The sequence below is a fragment of the Helianthus annuus genome, chromosome 11 (assembly GCF_002127325.2).
Source record: "Helianthus annuus cultivar XRQ/B chromosome 11, HanXRQr2.0-SUNRISE, whole genome shotgun sequence".
Taxonomy (NCBI): domain Eukaryota; kingdom Viridiplantae; phylum Streptophyta; class Magnoliopsida; order Asterales; family Asteraceae; genus Helianthus; species Helianthus annuus.
This window is the reverse complement of record NC_035443.2, coordinates 135,418,671-135,432,884: the sequence shown is the minus strand read 5'-3', so window position 1 is coordinate 135,432,884 and position 14,214 is coordinate 135,418,671. Positions and strand designations below refer to the sequence as shown.

Below are 14,214 nucleotides of genomic sequence, written 5' to 3'. Positions count from 1 at the left end.
CCAAAAAAAATTAAGTAGTTAGGTTATGCGGTATGGAGATGGTCCTCCCTTGGAGGATGATCCGTCACGTAGGCGCCACGTAGATCGGGTGTGAGAAATTGGGCAAAGAGGATGGAGGTGAGGAAATGAGGGATGAATCTAATATGTATATATAAGTTGTATGTATAGGTATGTGAGAGAGGGGGAGGACCGGCTCCATCGTCTGGAACTCGACGTTCAGGACGCCGGCTAGGGGGGAATGGGGGGACGGAGGCGCTGGAGCAGGACATGAGAGGGACAAACCCCGTACCGCAAAGCCTTATGATTTAAACGAAGAGTAGAATCATCATTCACACGCTTCTTTTTTTCCTTTTTTTTTTTTGAACCGCATACATATATTCAAGAAAGATAAATAATTAAATAATTGTCTAAGTAAGATCCTATTGTCAACCGAATTATGACACAAGGGCATAAATTGATTATACTGATTTCCTAGCTATATAATATTTTGATTAAATTATATAAATGTCTCCTCATTATTCATAACATGCATGTACACTTCAACTACCACCCACACACACACATCCTCTCTCTCTCTCCCTCCTCTTTGCTTCTCTCTCTCATCATCAACTTCTTCTCACCTCAAACTGAGATCAAGATGCCGAACAGTAGCAGCCCAGAATTTTCACGTAAGCCCCTGAAGATCAAACAAGATGACAAATTCTTCTCCAAACTTCTATCCAAGGAAACTTCAGCAGCAAACCCTTCATTCAGAGTATACTATGGTAATGTTACAGGTTCAGTCCCTTTTACTTGGGAAATTCAACCTGGTACCCCTAAACATAAATTTTCTGACAATTCAGTCCCTCCACTTACCCCCCCTCCTTCTTACTACACCTCAAATCTTGATCCTGATCAAACCAAACACACAAAGAGAAAATACCACACAAGATCCAAGTTCTTGTACAATCTCTTATTGAACATGAAAGTGAGCAAGAAAGGCCACGTGGCAGCATCCTCACCATCCTCTCTATCATCATCCTCATGGTCATCTTCAATGAGTAGTGCTACTGCTGCTGTTCCCTCTTCCAATGGATATAGGTCAAGAAGACGACGCCGTTTCATGAGCTTTGGTTCTTCTTTTGATCATGGAAACATGTATGGTGGTGGATCTGATTCAGTTAGTGTTGATGGTGGTGGTGGTGGTGGTGGTTCATATACGGTTGTGATCATGAAGAAAGCTTTTTTGTCAATTGTGGGCTGTAGATCTGGATAAAGTCACTAAAAGTTTAGAACTACCATGCAAAAAGCTTTGGAGGGTTTCAGTCCTTGGTGTCCATTTCTTCTTTTGTCTCCTTGTTGTTTGGACAAATCTTGGGTCTTATGTTACAATAACTAATGCATCAAGTACATGTGATGATGCATGATGTACAACAGTACAAGTACAAAAGATCTGAAAAAGTTTTCTTTAGTTTGTTCATTGATTGTTAGGTTGATTGTTTGTACTTTTGTTGTGTTTGTGTAGTGACCTCTACTACAATAGATGTGAGTTTAATTTCAAGATAAATGTAAATCTTGTTTTTCACCTTTAAAAGGCTTAGTTTTGCTATTCAAAAAGGGGTAGCGGCGCAGCTTGTTGCCCGTTTACCAACTATCTCGATGTAAATTACCTGTTTATTAATTTGATGTTATTGTAATTCTTTTATTATAAAATGTGTAGTTTGTAATTTATAATGAAGACATGCATTTGAGACACAAACTATCATATCAATATTCTAATTTGCTTCAAATATTGGATGCATATCTTTCCGCGATTTTAGGGTTACATCCATCTAATTTGCCTGATTTTTGATGATAAAGTACTTTTTTATGTTTATTTTGAGATATTACATGAATACAACTAATTTGAAATCTTTCAGTCAATCAGTCCAAAATTAAGCCATTGTAAATCAAAGTTTATAGTGTTGTAAAAGAGAAAATCAGCTCATGGGAGTTTCAGTTAATAGAAGTAACCATAGTTTATAAATAAAGTGAGGTAAGTTTTTAGGTTTGCATAATCATTTGGCATTAGTTATAAATGGTTCCATCTTAACAAGTTCGTCTAGTGGTTAGTCACTTGATTTCTCTCTTTGAGTTCCTAAGTTCAACTCCCACTAGGATCACTTTGAAGGACATTGGTGGTGGCAATGAAGTTTAGAACTAGACCTCTGTGGAGGTCGCCAGTTTGAAACCGAGCCGAATCGGGTTTTACCGCAGTAGGCCTTCGGGCGGGCGGGTTTTCCCCGGAACTAGTGGCTTAGTGGCTCGGGTATGCATCCAACATTGACCGTTATGTAAAAGGAGATTCATTTACTCGATTGAGGGCATCTTAGGATGCTTATCCGGTTATTTAGTTGGCCGTTCAAAAAAAGTTATAAATGGTTCAAATGTATGTTTTATTCACAACACAACTTCTAAAATAGGAGCGGCCAACTAAAACCACTTACATCAGTTTGAAACTACACCAATCTTTTCATAATATTTCGCTATTTTGGATCTACTTTTATACCATAAAAACCCTATCAACTTAAAATCATGAATAATCTTATCTATACAAACCGTCTCATTAGTAAATCTTTTTGCGTTTTCGCTTTTCAAATATACCAAGACGCCACTTTTATAATACCATGTAACACCAACTTTGCTTCTCCTTGAAGATTAACCTGCTCCACCATTTCCCCAAGTTCTTTAATAGTATAAGCATATATCAAGCTAATATCAATTGTTAAGCATTAGTTAACCAAAGCTTTTGGACATTATTATATTCAATATAATTTCAATTTTTACATTCAATATGATAAATCAAAATATTAAATTATGTTGATTTATTAACGAAAATAAGTTCCAACTATTGTCTCATTTGTAAAAATTATAATATTTTTCCAACATATAATATATTATATATTATTAATAATAAATAAACATATATATTTTGATTTTAATGTGAATTGATGCGGTCACTTATACCCATATAACTATTATGAATGTAGGATAACCCACTTAGTAAAAAGGTATATATCTTTTGAAGCGGAGTTCCTAAATTAAAATCTCGACAATTAAAGAACTTTAAATAATTGATGTAAAATCGAATAGAAATAACCTTTTACCGTTAAAGAAAAACTATTGCCAAACCAAAAAACTGGTTTCCCAATCAAGTCGGTTGCTTTAGATATTATGTCATATTCATCATGAATTTAGTAATTAGTTCCCTAGAGAAGATTAAATTATAAACTATAAAGTATCGCCACATGTTAGGTCATGATATATATGTTAGATAATTTTTTTGATTTTGCTTCTTGATGACAATTTATTGAGTAGCCACCGACAGAAACGAAGCTTTAAACATTTAAAATGGTAAGCAGAAGCTTCTCTCCATTTTCTTCACCATCATTAATAGCAACAACAAAGACACAATAAAAGAAGATACAATGAGTCCAATTTAACAATATGACAGCGACTTCTAACAATTTCCTCTTGTCATTAAATAATGTATGTGAGACTTGTTTCATTCAAGGCTAAATCTGTAGTTTAATAATCCAACCCTATTAAATTATAGTGCTTGTATAAATATAAAAATAAGGGTCTCGATTAAACATATTTAATTGAATGATACATTTAAAAAAGTTATAAGTTGTGGCTTTTAACATAATATATAGACATATATAGTTAACATTTCGTTACTAAAGGATAAAATAAAAACAAATTGAACGGTAATATTAACATTTTTTTTGTCGGTCATAATATACATTCGCTGTCTAGCCCGTTGTAATAATTTGTTTCTAATTAAGTTTCAGCACCTAAATATACCATAAATTTTATTGCCGCTCAAATCCTACAAACGACAAAGGTTAAAATAAATTTTCCACTAATGATCTCTTGGCCTAGTGGTTGTGAGGGGGGGGGGGGGGGGGAGGAGGAGGGGGGAAAAGCTTTGCTTCTCTTAGAGGTGTTTAAGTCCAGACAAAGGAATTTTAAGACTAAGTTGGTGATACTAACATACTAACTAGTAACCCGGTTAGCTCTTAAGACTAAGTTGGTGATACTAACATACTAACTAATAACCCGGTTAGCGATATCCTAACCGTATGCCATTCAACAAAAAATTGCGGTTAAAAAAATATACAATAAATATTTTAGACTTTAAAAAAATGCAATAAATATTTTAGAACGAGTTTCCAAACTTCAATAACTCATTTTGTCAATTTACTAATTAAATGGTACTAGCCCCACAAACATATATGTGTATGGCGTAACTAGCTGGTTTGCCCATTTAAATCTTGTTATTTGATTGAAACTTGATTGGATCTCCATCTTTACCAAAACTTGAAAAGACCTGCAATAATAGTATTATCTTTAAAATTTATTCTGGAATAACTCTTCGTCTGAAATACGAATTACGTATCTAGATAGTCATTTCAGTAGTTTTATGTATAGACATATATTATTGATCATGTAGTGGTTGTTGGTTCTGTGTACCTAACATAAACATCTAAATTTAATAACACATGAGCACATGTAAAGACTAATCTGATATCAATTATTACATATTTAGATACGAGTATACCACAACTATTTCAAACATATAATATTATAAATATTGTTATATGAATTATTTTGAAATAAGAATTCTTGATGAAAATATATAATGCACGCCCAAATAGATGATTGAAAAATATTTATCCAAATGTTGTGTTTTCTTCCTCTCTTAATATTTAACTAACCTATTATAAGTATTTTATTTTTATTTATTTTTTTCAACCAACCTATTATCATTTTTTTCTTCAATCAAATCACTATAGTTTCTTTTTCATTTTTCTTCAACATAACTCACTATAATTATTTTCTATTTTACATTTTAATAAACCATGAAAGGCTCCCTTCGAAAATCTTTAAAAATTTGTGAACCTTGTGTGAAGATAAAATACGGCCCCTGAAATATAAACATTTTAAAAAGAATATACAAATTTTTTTTAAATATGTGGAATTACCTGCATGTTGTGGCAAGCTGCTTTTTTACGCGAAAACGTAAATTAAACGCACATCACGCGCGTATTTGAACAACGAAACGTAGAAAATAAACATGTTGTAAGGGTAAATTAAAAAAATATGGAATAGTTACGTCATAACTTTAAAAATCTTACGATCGTAAAATCATCATAACTATCCAAATTTATTTAGCAAACACACAAACTTGAAAGAGAAAAAAAAATAAAATAAGACCTTTTTCTTAAAAAAAAAAAAAATAGGACACACAAAACTAATGGTAGATTGAATAATACTTTAAGAAAATAACATAAATAATCATCTTTAAACTAGATTTGAGAAGTAACTATGATTCCCATTCTCTTCTCCCGTCTCGCCGCCGGAAGTGCTCGACGGTGATTCCCTCATAAGAATAGCATGCAAGGTCCTTGGCTATCCACTCCGGTGGTAAGTCTGGTTCGCACCTTTCTCCCTATTCGGTTTTGTTGTCTCACCCATTCGCCTTTCGGGACGTTTCGTGCCTCTTCCTCTTCCTTGTCTCCCGTTTCGTTCTCGCTCTTCGTTTTGACTTCGCTGTGGCTCCCCGGTGTCTTTGATTGCTTAGTAGGTCTGATACCGATCGCGACTATCAGTGTATAGTTAAGCTAGATCGGTTTGAATCCTATTAACCTTTTAAAGGTCCGTGGTGTGCTTCCGGTTCTGAAGTGCTGTTTTCATTATGGGGAGGAAAGTTTAGAAAAACCAGAACGGCGTTTGGAATACAATTATTAATAAGCATGATTACAGGAAAGAAAGAATCTTTAATACCAGGGAAGAAAGACTTCGGAAAGCTACGTCTTTCTTCATTTCAAACCTTCCTGATTCGTGTGATAGATCATCTTTATGGCAGGCATTCGAGCACTTGGACATTCTAGAGGATGCTTTTGTTTCGGCTAGAGAGATAAAGCTGGGAACAAGTTCGGCTTTATTAAATTATCTAATGTTTCGGATCCGGCTTGGTGGATGGAGAAGCTTAAGGAGGTCTGTTTTGAAGGAACGGTGAACGGGGTCAACCTAGCTAGATTTAACAGAGAATGTTCGAAGGCTGAATCTCTTAATAATGGTAATCGGGTGTTAGTCTTCTCAAGACTTCAGGGTCTAAAACAACCTCCGATCCTAGGTAGAGCCCATGTCTCGGGTGCTCATCCACATCATGGGATTAAATCTTATTGCTCGGCAGTCAAAAGAGTGTGTTGGATCTGAGTTTGATTTTGATTGTATTTTGTGTTTGAAATTAAGATGAAAGTGGATGAGTGTGCAGCGGAATTAAGATGAAAACAAACTTTGCATACAATCAAACGAGAGTAATACTTTGATCAAACATCTTTACACAATGAACCGAAAGATTGAATTTATTTCAACAACGATTACAATGATTGATGAATGAATGCAAACTCCCCCTCAGCCAGAGCTCAGTTGTTTGTTCGTGCAAAGAAGACGAATGATGCAAAAGAGCTAATAGAAAAGTACAAAGTACTGAACTATTTATAGGCACTTGCAAACTACTGAGCATCTTAGCTGACGTCACCATGAAAGTGACATCTAACCTCCTAACAAACTCTAACCTCTGATCTATACAGACACTGCTTGTGTTAACTACTGCTAATACATTCTTTTACAAAACAGACTTTAGAACAGCTGCTGCAACCTTCTACTGCTGTGAACCCTGCAGCACTTGTCCGGATCAGCAGTGCTTGACTCAAAGCAGTAGATTGAATCAGCAGGACTTTAGTCTTCCATCAGATCTTTTACTTGAGCAGCAGTTGTAGGTCAGCACTTTGCAAGATCAGCAGATAGGAGGTTATCAGTTGTTGTAATCACTTTCAAGTGGAGAGACTTGTATGTAAACATCTGCTTATTCTGGATCCACTGCTCTGATCTAGTTTTGGCTTTAATTATCTGTTCCTCTGATACGGTTCAATCCCAACAATCTCCCCCTGGAACAGATAATGCCAAAACTCTTCATTATTGTGGACATTTTATTGCCTCATTAACAGCTCCCTTATCTGACCTTTAAATTGTAATTCAAAGTTAAGGGCATCTGTGTCTTCATCATCCATGCTAAGTGGAAGATCAAGGAGATCCTGCAAATCTTCAAGACTCAGGCCAAGAGCTTGTTCCCTTGATATTTTCTTCACTTCTCCACCAGACCTGAGCAAAGTCAATACGCAGGTCTGTTTGTCAGTTTCCCACTTTTGTATTTTTGAGCCTGGTGGGTTTCTTGGGAGATGTTTATTAGCAGAGGTATTTGGTGAGGCTGTCCTGTTCATGACTGGCTGAGCAGTTTGTGCAGATTGACCCAACCTAAGAGTTTCTATGATCATTTTCTTTATGCCTTCTTTTACAAGGTCATCTCCTTTTATCAACTCTTGGATGGTTTCAGCTCCCAACTATTTGTGTATCCTTATTTTGTAGATGGCAGTACCAGTTGGAGCAGTGGCTCTCCTGACTTGCAGCTTTGATGGTCTTTTTGAAACCTCTGCTTCAGGATAGTCAGGCTTTTGAGGAACTTTTGGATCTTTCTTTCTTAATTCCTCCAACCTTTTGTAGGTTGTCCTGACCACATCTTCTTTCCATCTTGCAACTTGTCTTTTGTTACCATATTCAGCAGCAACCAGTTCTTCTCTCATTCTTTTCAGTTCTACCTGTTTGTCAGGTACATTCTTTCTAAACTTTGCCCAGTCAGGAGGAGTGTGAGTGACTTTCCTTTTTATCATGTCTTGAATTCTTGCCGCTTCATCTTCAAGCTCAGGAACAGTCCACTCTTTGTACATGTGTCTCTCTCCTTTGTATCTTTTGTGAATCATAATGCTTTCAATGTAGTCTTTCTTCAAAGTTTCAGCTGCTTTTTCTGAAATTTGTTGACTGACATTCTTTGCAAAACGTTCTAGGGAACTGACTTGTGTGAGCAGATATTGGTAGTATCTAGAAATTTCTTTGTCAGATTTCCCTTGTGTGTTTCTTTTCGAGATATCCTCTGCTTGCTTGGCCTTTATCTTCAAATATTTATCAACATTTTTGGGCCAGGAATATCCTTTGATTGATGGCAAACTCCTTTTGGCAGGGTCATCCTCATAATAAAAGGATTTTATTTCTTCTCTAACAGCTTCTAGTTCAAGAGGAAATTGAACACCTGCAGGAGGTAAGGGCTTGTGCATTGGAACTGAAGAGAGAGGAAATGGTTTTGGTATTTTGACAAGAGCTAAAGATTTTGAAGATGTTTGGGATGGTGAAGTGACATCATCTTTAAGAATTAGCCTTCTCCTCTTTATTTGAGGAGGGACTGATGATGTTTTGGACGGAAAGGTGGTTGTAGTGGCAGTGGTTTGTGGTAGACTAACAGTTGTTGAAACAACTGGTGTTCCAACCACTGTTGTCTTTACAGCAGATGTTATAACAACTGCTGTCTTCTGCCTTTTGGCAGGAGGTGATTTTGTTTTTGGTGGTGATGGAGATAAGGCAGTGGATGTAGTGTGTGTTGAAGTGGTGTGTGTTGAAGTGGGATCAGATGTTGAAACCACTGAAGTACCAACAGTAGTGGATACAGCAGAAGTTACAACAGCTGTTTTAGGTGGTGGTTTTGGAGCAGACTTTGAACGTCTGGTTGGAATGGATTTGGGTAGCCTGATTCTTCTTGTAGGCTTCTTCTTTTCATCAATAAGATTTTCATCATCTCTTGACCCTGAAGTACCCTGATCCGGATAATCAACCCTGGCTTTCTTTTTGGCCTCTCTATCCCTTTTTACGCATGCAACTGCTTCTGCAAGTGCATTTGTAGTCACATCAATTTTCTTGCTCCCATCTGGCAAAGGGATCTTTTTGGTCATGTTTGAATTTTCTGGTGCAAGGTAAAGACCATCCTCTATTCCTTTTCTTCTCCATTCCTGAATTTTCTCCCCCTTTTTGGCATTATCTTCGGGAAGTTTATCAATGAAGAAAACTGATGGAGGAGCAGTGCCAGTGGTGTGCAGGATCTGAGATTTGAGAGCCTTTAGATCTGCCTGGGTGTTTTTGAATCTTGACTCCATTGCATTTCACAGCTGTTGAACATGTTTTTCATGTTGCTGATCTGCTATTTTTGCTTGTTGATGGAGAAAAGGTTGAAATAGATTCCAGAGCTCTTTGGTAGCAGATGCCTGTTGTGGAGCAGGTGCTGGAGATGGAACAGCAGTGGATTGTACCTTTTGTACTTGTAACAACTGTTGTAGCATATCTTTGAGTTCTGCAACAGAGTTATCAAGTTTTTCAACACGAGCCGTCAATTTTTGGTACTTTAAACCATCACCCAACTTAATGGGATCATCTGATTTCCCACTAACAGTGGTTTTATCAGTGGTTGAAGTAGAGAGTTTACTCCAAAGATTAACCACTGACGCCCCTTTTTCTTGGTACTGGGGTCTTCTTCCTTCAACACTTGACAACCTTTTGATGTTGACAGTAGGATAAATAAATCCACTGGTGGTTGACAGAGGTGCTATAAAAGGAATTGCCTCCAAGGAAGTCTTATTGATGTAACCACTGTCCAACTGTAAACCAGTGGGTTCAACAGTTGTAGTGGCTGCTTCACTTGGATTACCACCAAGAGTTTCCTGTAACTCAAGGGGTTTAACCTCCTCAGGTTGTGTTGGTGGGTTAGCAAAGAATGATACATCAGGCTTAGTCAATTGTTGAGGCATATTCTCATTAACAGGTGATTGAGAAGGACTGGGTAATGCCTCGTTCAAATCAATTGCATCCAACAGAAGTTGTGTTTTTGGTGGAATTGTGGATGTGATGGTGGGTATAGAAAGCGGATTTGCCCCGGGCATTGAGCTGTGGATGATGGAAACGAGTGTATCCAGAGCATCATAATGCGGTGGCCCTTTGTGTACAACCTGTTCTTTTTGTGAAGAAGCAGGAGGAGTTATGGTTATGGGTTGAGATATTTGTACCAACTGCTGTGAGGAAGAAGCAGCAGTGGTTTCTTGTGACATTTGTGTTGTCACAGGCATTAACTCTGGTATCTCATCCTCCAGAGTTGCCGTTTTGATTGGTTTGGGGGGTTTTGGATTTTTCTTTTTGTTTTGCTTTTTGGGATTGGTAGGTGTGGGTTTCAACACAGTTGGTCTGCTGCTTTGATCACCTAGAGCAGTAGGCTCAGCAGCAGATACCTGAGGAGCAGTGGTAGCTGCTAAATTCTGCTCAGGCACCCCTGCTTGTGTTTTGCAAGGTGCTAACATTCGTGAAAAAGTTTCAGATGTTAGGCAGTTTATTACAGTTATCTCACCTTGGTTTATTAAAGCTAAATCATCCTTACTGAATTTCTTTTCAAAATAGTAACTTAAAAACCTTGGAAACAGTAAGAATGATTTGGTTTCAACATTATTAACCAAATCTTTAAAGATTTCCCGAGAATAGTTAAAATTTTCTTCTTGAAGAATTGCATATCCCAGATTTTGAATCTTTATAGGGATCTCATTAAAAGAAGTGGTTTTGTTTGAAACACATAGTAGGAGGGTATGAAATAGGAATCTGGTTGCAGGAGGAAAATAACCTTTTCCTAAGGTAAGTTTCTTCATCATTGTGGCTTCATACCCTCGTTCAATGAAGTCAATGTGCAACTCATTTTTAGTGAAGGAAGTTTTACCTGCCTGATCATCGAGTTGAAAGACTTCGGAGATGGATTGTGGCGTGATTTGGACCTTTTTACCCTTTATAGAAGAGTGTATGGTGGTTGCAATGTCTCCTTGTTTTTCAAGGGTTGCATTCTTCCAAAACTCCCTTTGGGTCGCCAAATAGATTGGTGCATCGGCGGTGAACAAAGTTTTGTACTTTGATTTTGCCATGATGGAAATAATGGAATTGAAAACATTGGTGGTTCCTGGTTTTGTGAGAAGACCCAGGAGATTGTGAGATGATTTGAATGGAATTTCAGTGGAAGTTGCCTTTTGAGAGGCTGTTTTCGATGATGATTTGGATGAGGGTTTTGCAGATGGCTTCGATTTTGTCATTTTTGAAACGAATGATCGAAGAAATTTGTGAGAAATGAGAAGAAAAACTGCTTTGAGAAGAGAATTTTTAAGAATTCAATTCGACAGTAAAACCCTGTTTTGATGGTGAGTGGGGGATTTTATGGGAAGAAAGTGAATGCTGACGTGGCAGCCATTACAAAAGGTCTGACTGCTATGTACTGCCCACGTGACAACCCCTGGTGAAAAATGAAGGACAGTACTTTGATGAAAGCAACTGATGAAGGCAGTGGTAAGGAAGCAGTGGATGATTTTCACTATCAGTGGATAGCATATCAGTGGATAAGACACTGCTTTTGAACAACAGAGGTTATCAAGAGATGAGAGAACAGAGGTTGCCTTTCAGCAGTGGCAGGCTTTTTGAAGTAGAGCAGACTTTTGAACAATCAGTGGTTATGGCAGACTTTTAAGGATTTTATTGAAATTTTCATTTTTAGCTATTTTTAAGGATGGATTTTTGATTTTCTGAAAACATTTTGTTGCTTTTATTCATAGAAAAACAAGATGTTGCTTGTTATTCCATGTTTAGCATCCCAATCCTAGAGACCAGGCTTTCAAAAGTGGTTGTATCAAGTGCTTTTGTGAGCACATCTGCCAGCTGGTCTTTAGTTGGGACATGATGCAGAGAAATCAAACCTTTTTCATAGCAATCCCTCACAAAGTGATGTCTGATGTCGATGTGCTTTGTGGTAGAGTGGGAAACTAGATTTTTGATGATATTTTCTGCTGCCTGACTGTCCAACATGAGTGGTGTCTTTAAGGCAGTGATACCACAGGAGTTGGGCTGTACAGCTTGCAGCAGCAATGTATTCAGCCTCAGCAGTGGATTTTGAAACTGCTGCTTGCTTTTTGCTTTGCCAAGAAACTAAGCAATCACCTAGAAACTGGCACCCTCCTGAAGTGGACTTCCTTGTGGTGTGACATCCAGCAAAGTCACTGTCTGAAAAACCTGAAAGCTTGATATTCCCATTAGCTGGATACCAGATACCAAGTGTGGGAGCACCTTTTATGTATCTGAGAATCCTTTTTACAGCAATGAGATTTGATTTTCTGGGAGCTGATTGACTTCTTGAATAGACACATGTTGCAAACATGATGTCTGGTCTAGATGCAGTTAGGTACAATAAAGACCCAATCATGCTTCTATAAAGTGTTTGGTCAATCAGCTCATCCTTTTCATCAGACATGACCAGCTTATTTGTTGCCATGGGTGTGCTGCATGGTTTACAATCATTCATATCAAATTTGGTTAAAAGTTCTTTAGCATATTTGCTTTGATGAATGAAAGTTCCATTTTGCAATTGTTGTACTTGGAGACCAAGAAAGCATTGCAGCTCACCCATTGCACTCATTTCAAACTCAGCTGTCATGAGCTCTCTAAACTCTTCACACATTTTGGTACATGTGCTTCCAAAAATAATATCATCCACATAAATTTGGACAATCATTAAATCTTTCCCTCTCCATTTAAGAAATAGTGTTTTATCAATGGTACCTCTTTTGAAACCATTTGAGAGTAGAAAGTTGGAAAGAGTTTCATACCAGGCCCTTGGTGCTTGTTTCAAGCCATACAAGGCTTTGTTTAGCCTGTAGACATGATTAGGATAAAATGGATCCTCAAAACCTGGATGTTGACATACATACACCTCTTCATGCAATGTACCATAGAGGAAAGCACTTTTGATATCCATTTGAAACACCTTCATGTTGTGGTTGACAGCAAAGGCAAGGAACAGTCTAATAGCTTCCAATCTTGCAACAGGGGCGAATGTTTCATCATAATCAATCCCCTCTTCCTGTCTGTAACCTTGAACCACAAGCCTGGCTTTGTTCTTGACAACAATGCCCCTTTCATCTGTTTTGTTCTTGAAGACCCACTTTGTGCCAATGGGACTAACCTCTTCTGGCAGTGGTACAAGCTCCCATACTTGTTGTCTTTTAAACTGTTGGAGCTCCTCTTGCATGGCTTCTACCCAGCTGTTATCTTTTAGTGCCTCTTGGTACTTGACTGGCTGATGGAGTGATAGAAAACCAGCAAAAAGACAAATGTTTTCGGTTTGGCTTCTTGTGAGCACCCCTTCATTGATGTTGCCAATGATTTGATCAGGTGGATGAGATCTCAAGAAGATTAAATCTCCTTGGTATGTTATGATGGCATTTGTTGGTGAAGGCTGCAGATGTGTATCATCTGAGCTAACCACTGCTGGTGACTTTGATGACCCAGCAGTGGCTTCAAAAGGTGGTGGAATAGGAGGTAATGAAGTGGACAACTGCTGACTTTTATCCACTGTTTGAGGACTTTTGTCAGCAGTGTTTAAGGATGTGGAAGCAGTGGTGAATGGACTACTTTGGTCAACAACTGTTGATGTAGCAGTGGTTGAGCTTTGACAGATGTTTTGAACAACTGATGCTTTTCCCTTTGTGGCAGACCTTTGAGGGATGATGATTTCATACCCATAGTCTGTTGTTGTATCCTCTGTTGGACCTGCACTGTTAGTCTTGACAGCAGTATTTTCAAAAGTAAACTTTTCAAGATCAAACAGATCAGCAGGATTTGCTGGGATTTTTATTGAAGAAAGTTCATTAAACTTTACATTCACAGTCTCTTCCACTGCCTTGGTCCGTGTATTGAACACTTTGTAGGCCTTGCAGTGGCTGAGTATCCCAGATGATAACCACAATCAATTTTGGCTGCAAATTTTGAAATGGAATCTTTTAAGTTCAAAATAAAGCATGGACAGCCAAATACCTTAAAGTATGAGATCAGTGGTTTGATTTTATACAGAATTTCATAAGCAGTCTTTTTGTGCCTGGGGTTTATTAAAACTCTGTTCTGGACATAGCAGGCAGTGTTTACTGCCTCTGCCCAGAAAGTTAATGGCAAACCTGAATCTGCAAGCATAGTTCTGGCAGCCTCAATCAGAGTTCTGTTTTTTCTTTCAACAACCCCATTTTGCTCTGGTGTTCTAGGGATGCTGTACTGCCTTACAATCCCTTTCTTCACACAGAAGGCATCCAACTCCTTATTTTTAAATTATGTGCCATTGTCACTCCTGAAGCTTTTCACTGGAAGGTCAAATTGCTTTTCAACCTGTGTCACAAAGTCTTGCAAAATGCCTGCAGTCTCATCTTTAGAGTGTAAAAAGAAAGCCCATGTAAACCTCGA

At 37.8% G+C, this 14,214-nt stretch overlaps 1 protein-coding gene across 1 annotated transcript; it reads left to right on the top strand.

The window, feature by feature from the left end:
- Positions 1–637: 637 nt before the first annotated feature.
- On the top strand, positions 638–1,255 carry LOC110888266. The gene has a single exon (XM_022135798.1). It carries the CDS (start codon positions 638–640, stop codon positions 1,253–1,255), a length of 618 nt encoding a protein of 205 aa, XP_021991490.1.
- The last annotated feature ends 12,959 nt before the right edge of the window (positions 1,256–14,214 follow it).

Bases quoted from the DNA above. Each gene is read 5' to 3' on its own strand.
- LOC110888266 (XM_022135798.1), top strand. From the start codon at position 638: ATGCCGAACAGTAGCAGCCCAGAATTTTCACGTAAGCCCCTGAAGATC.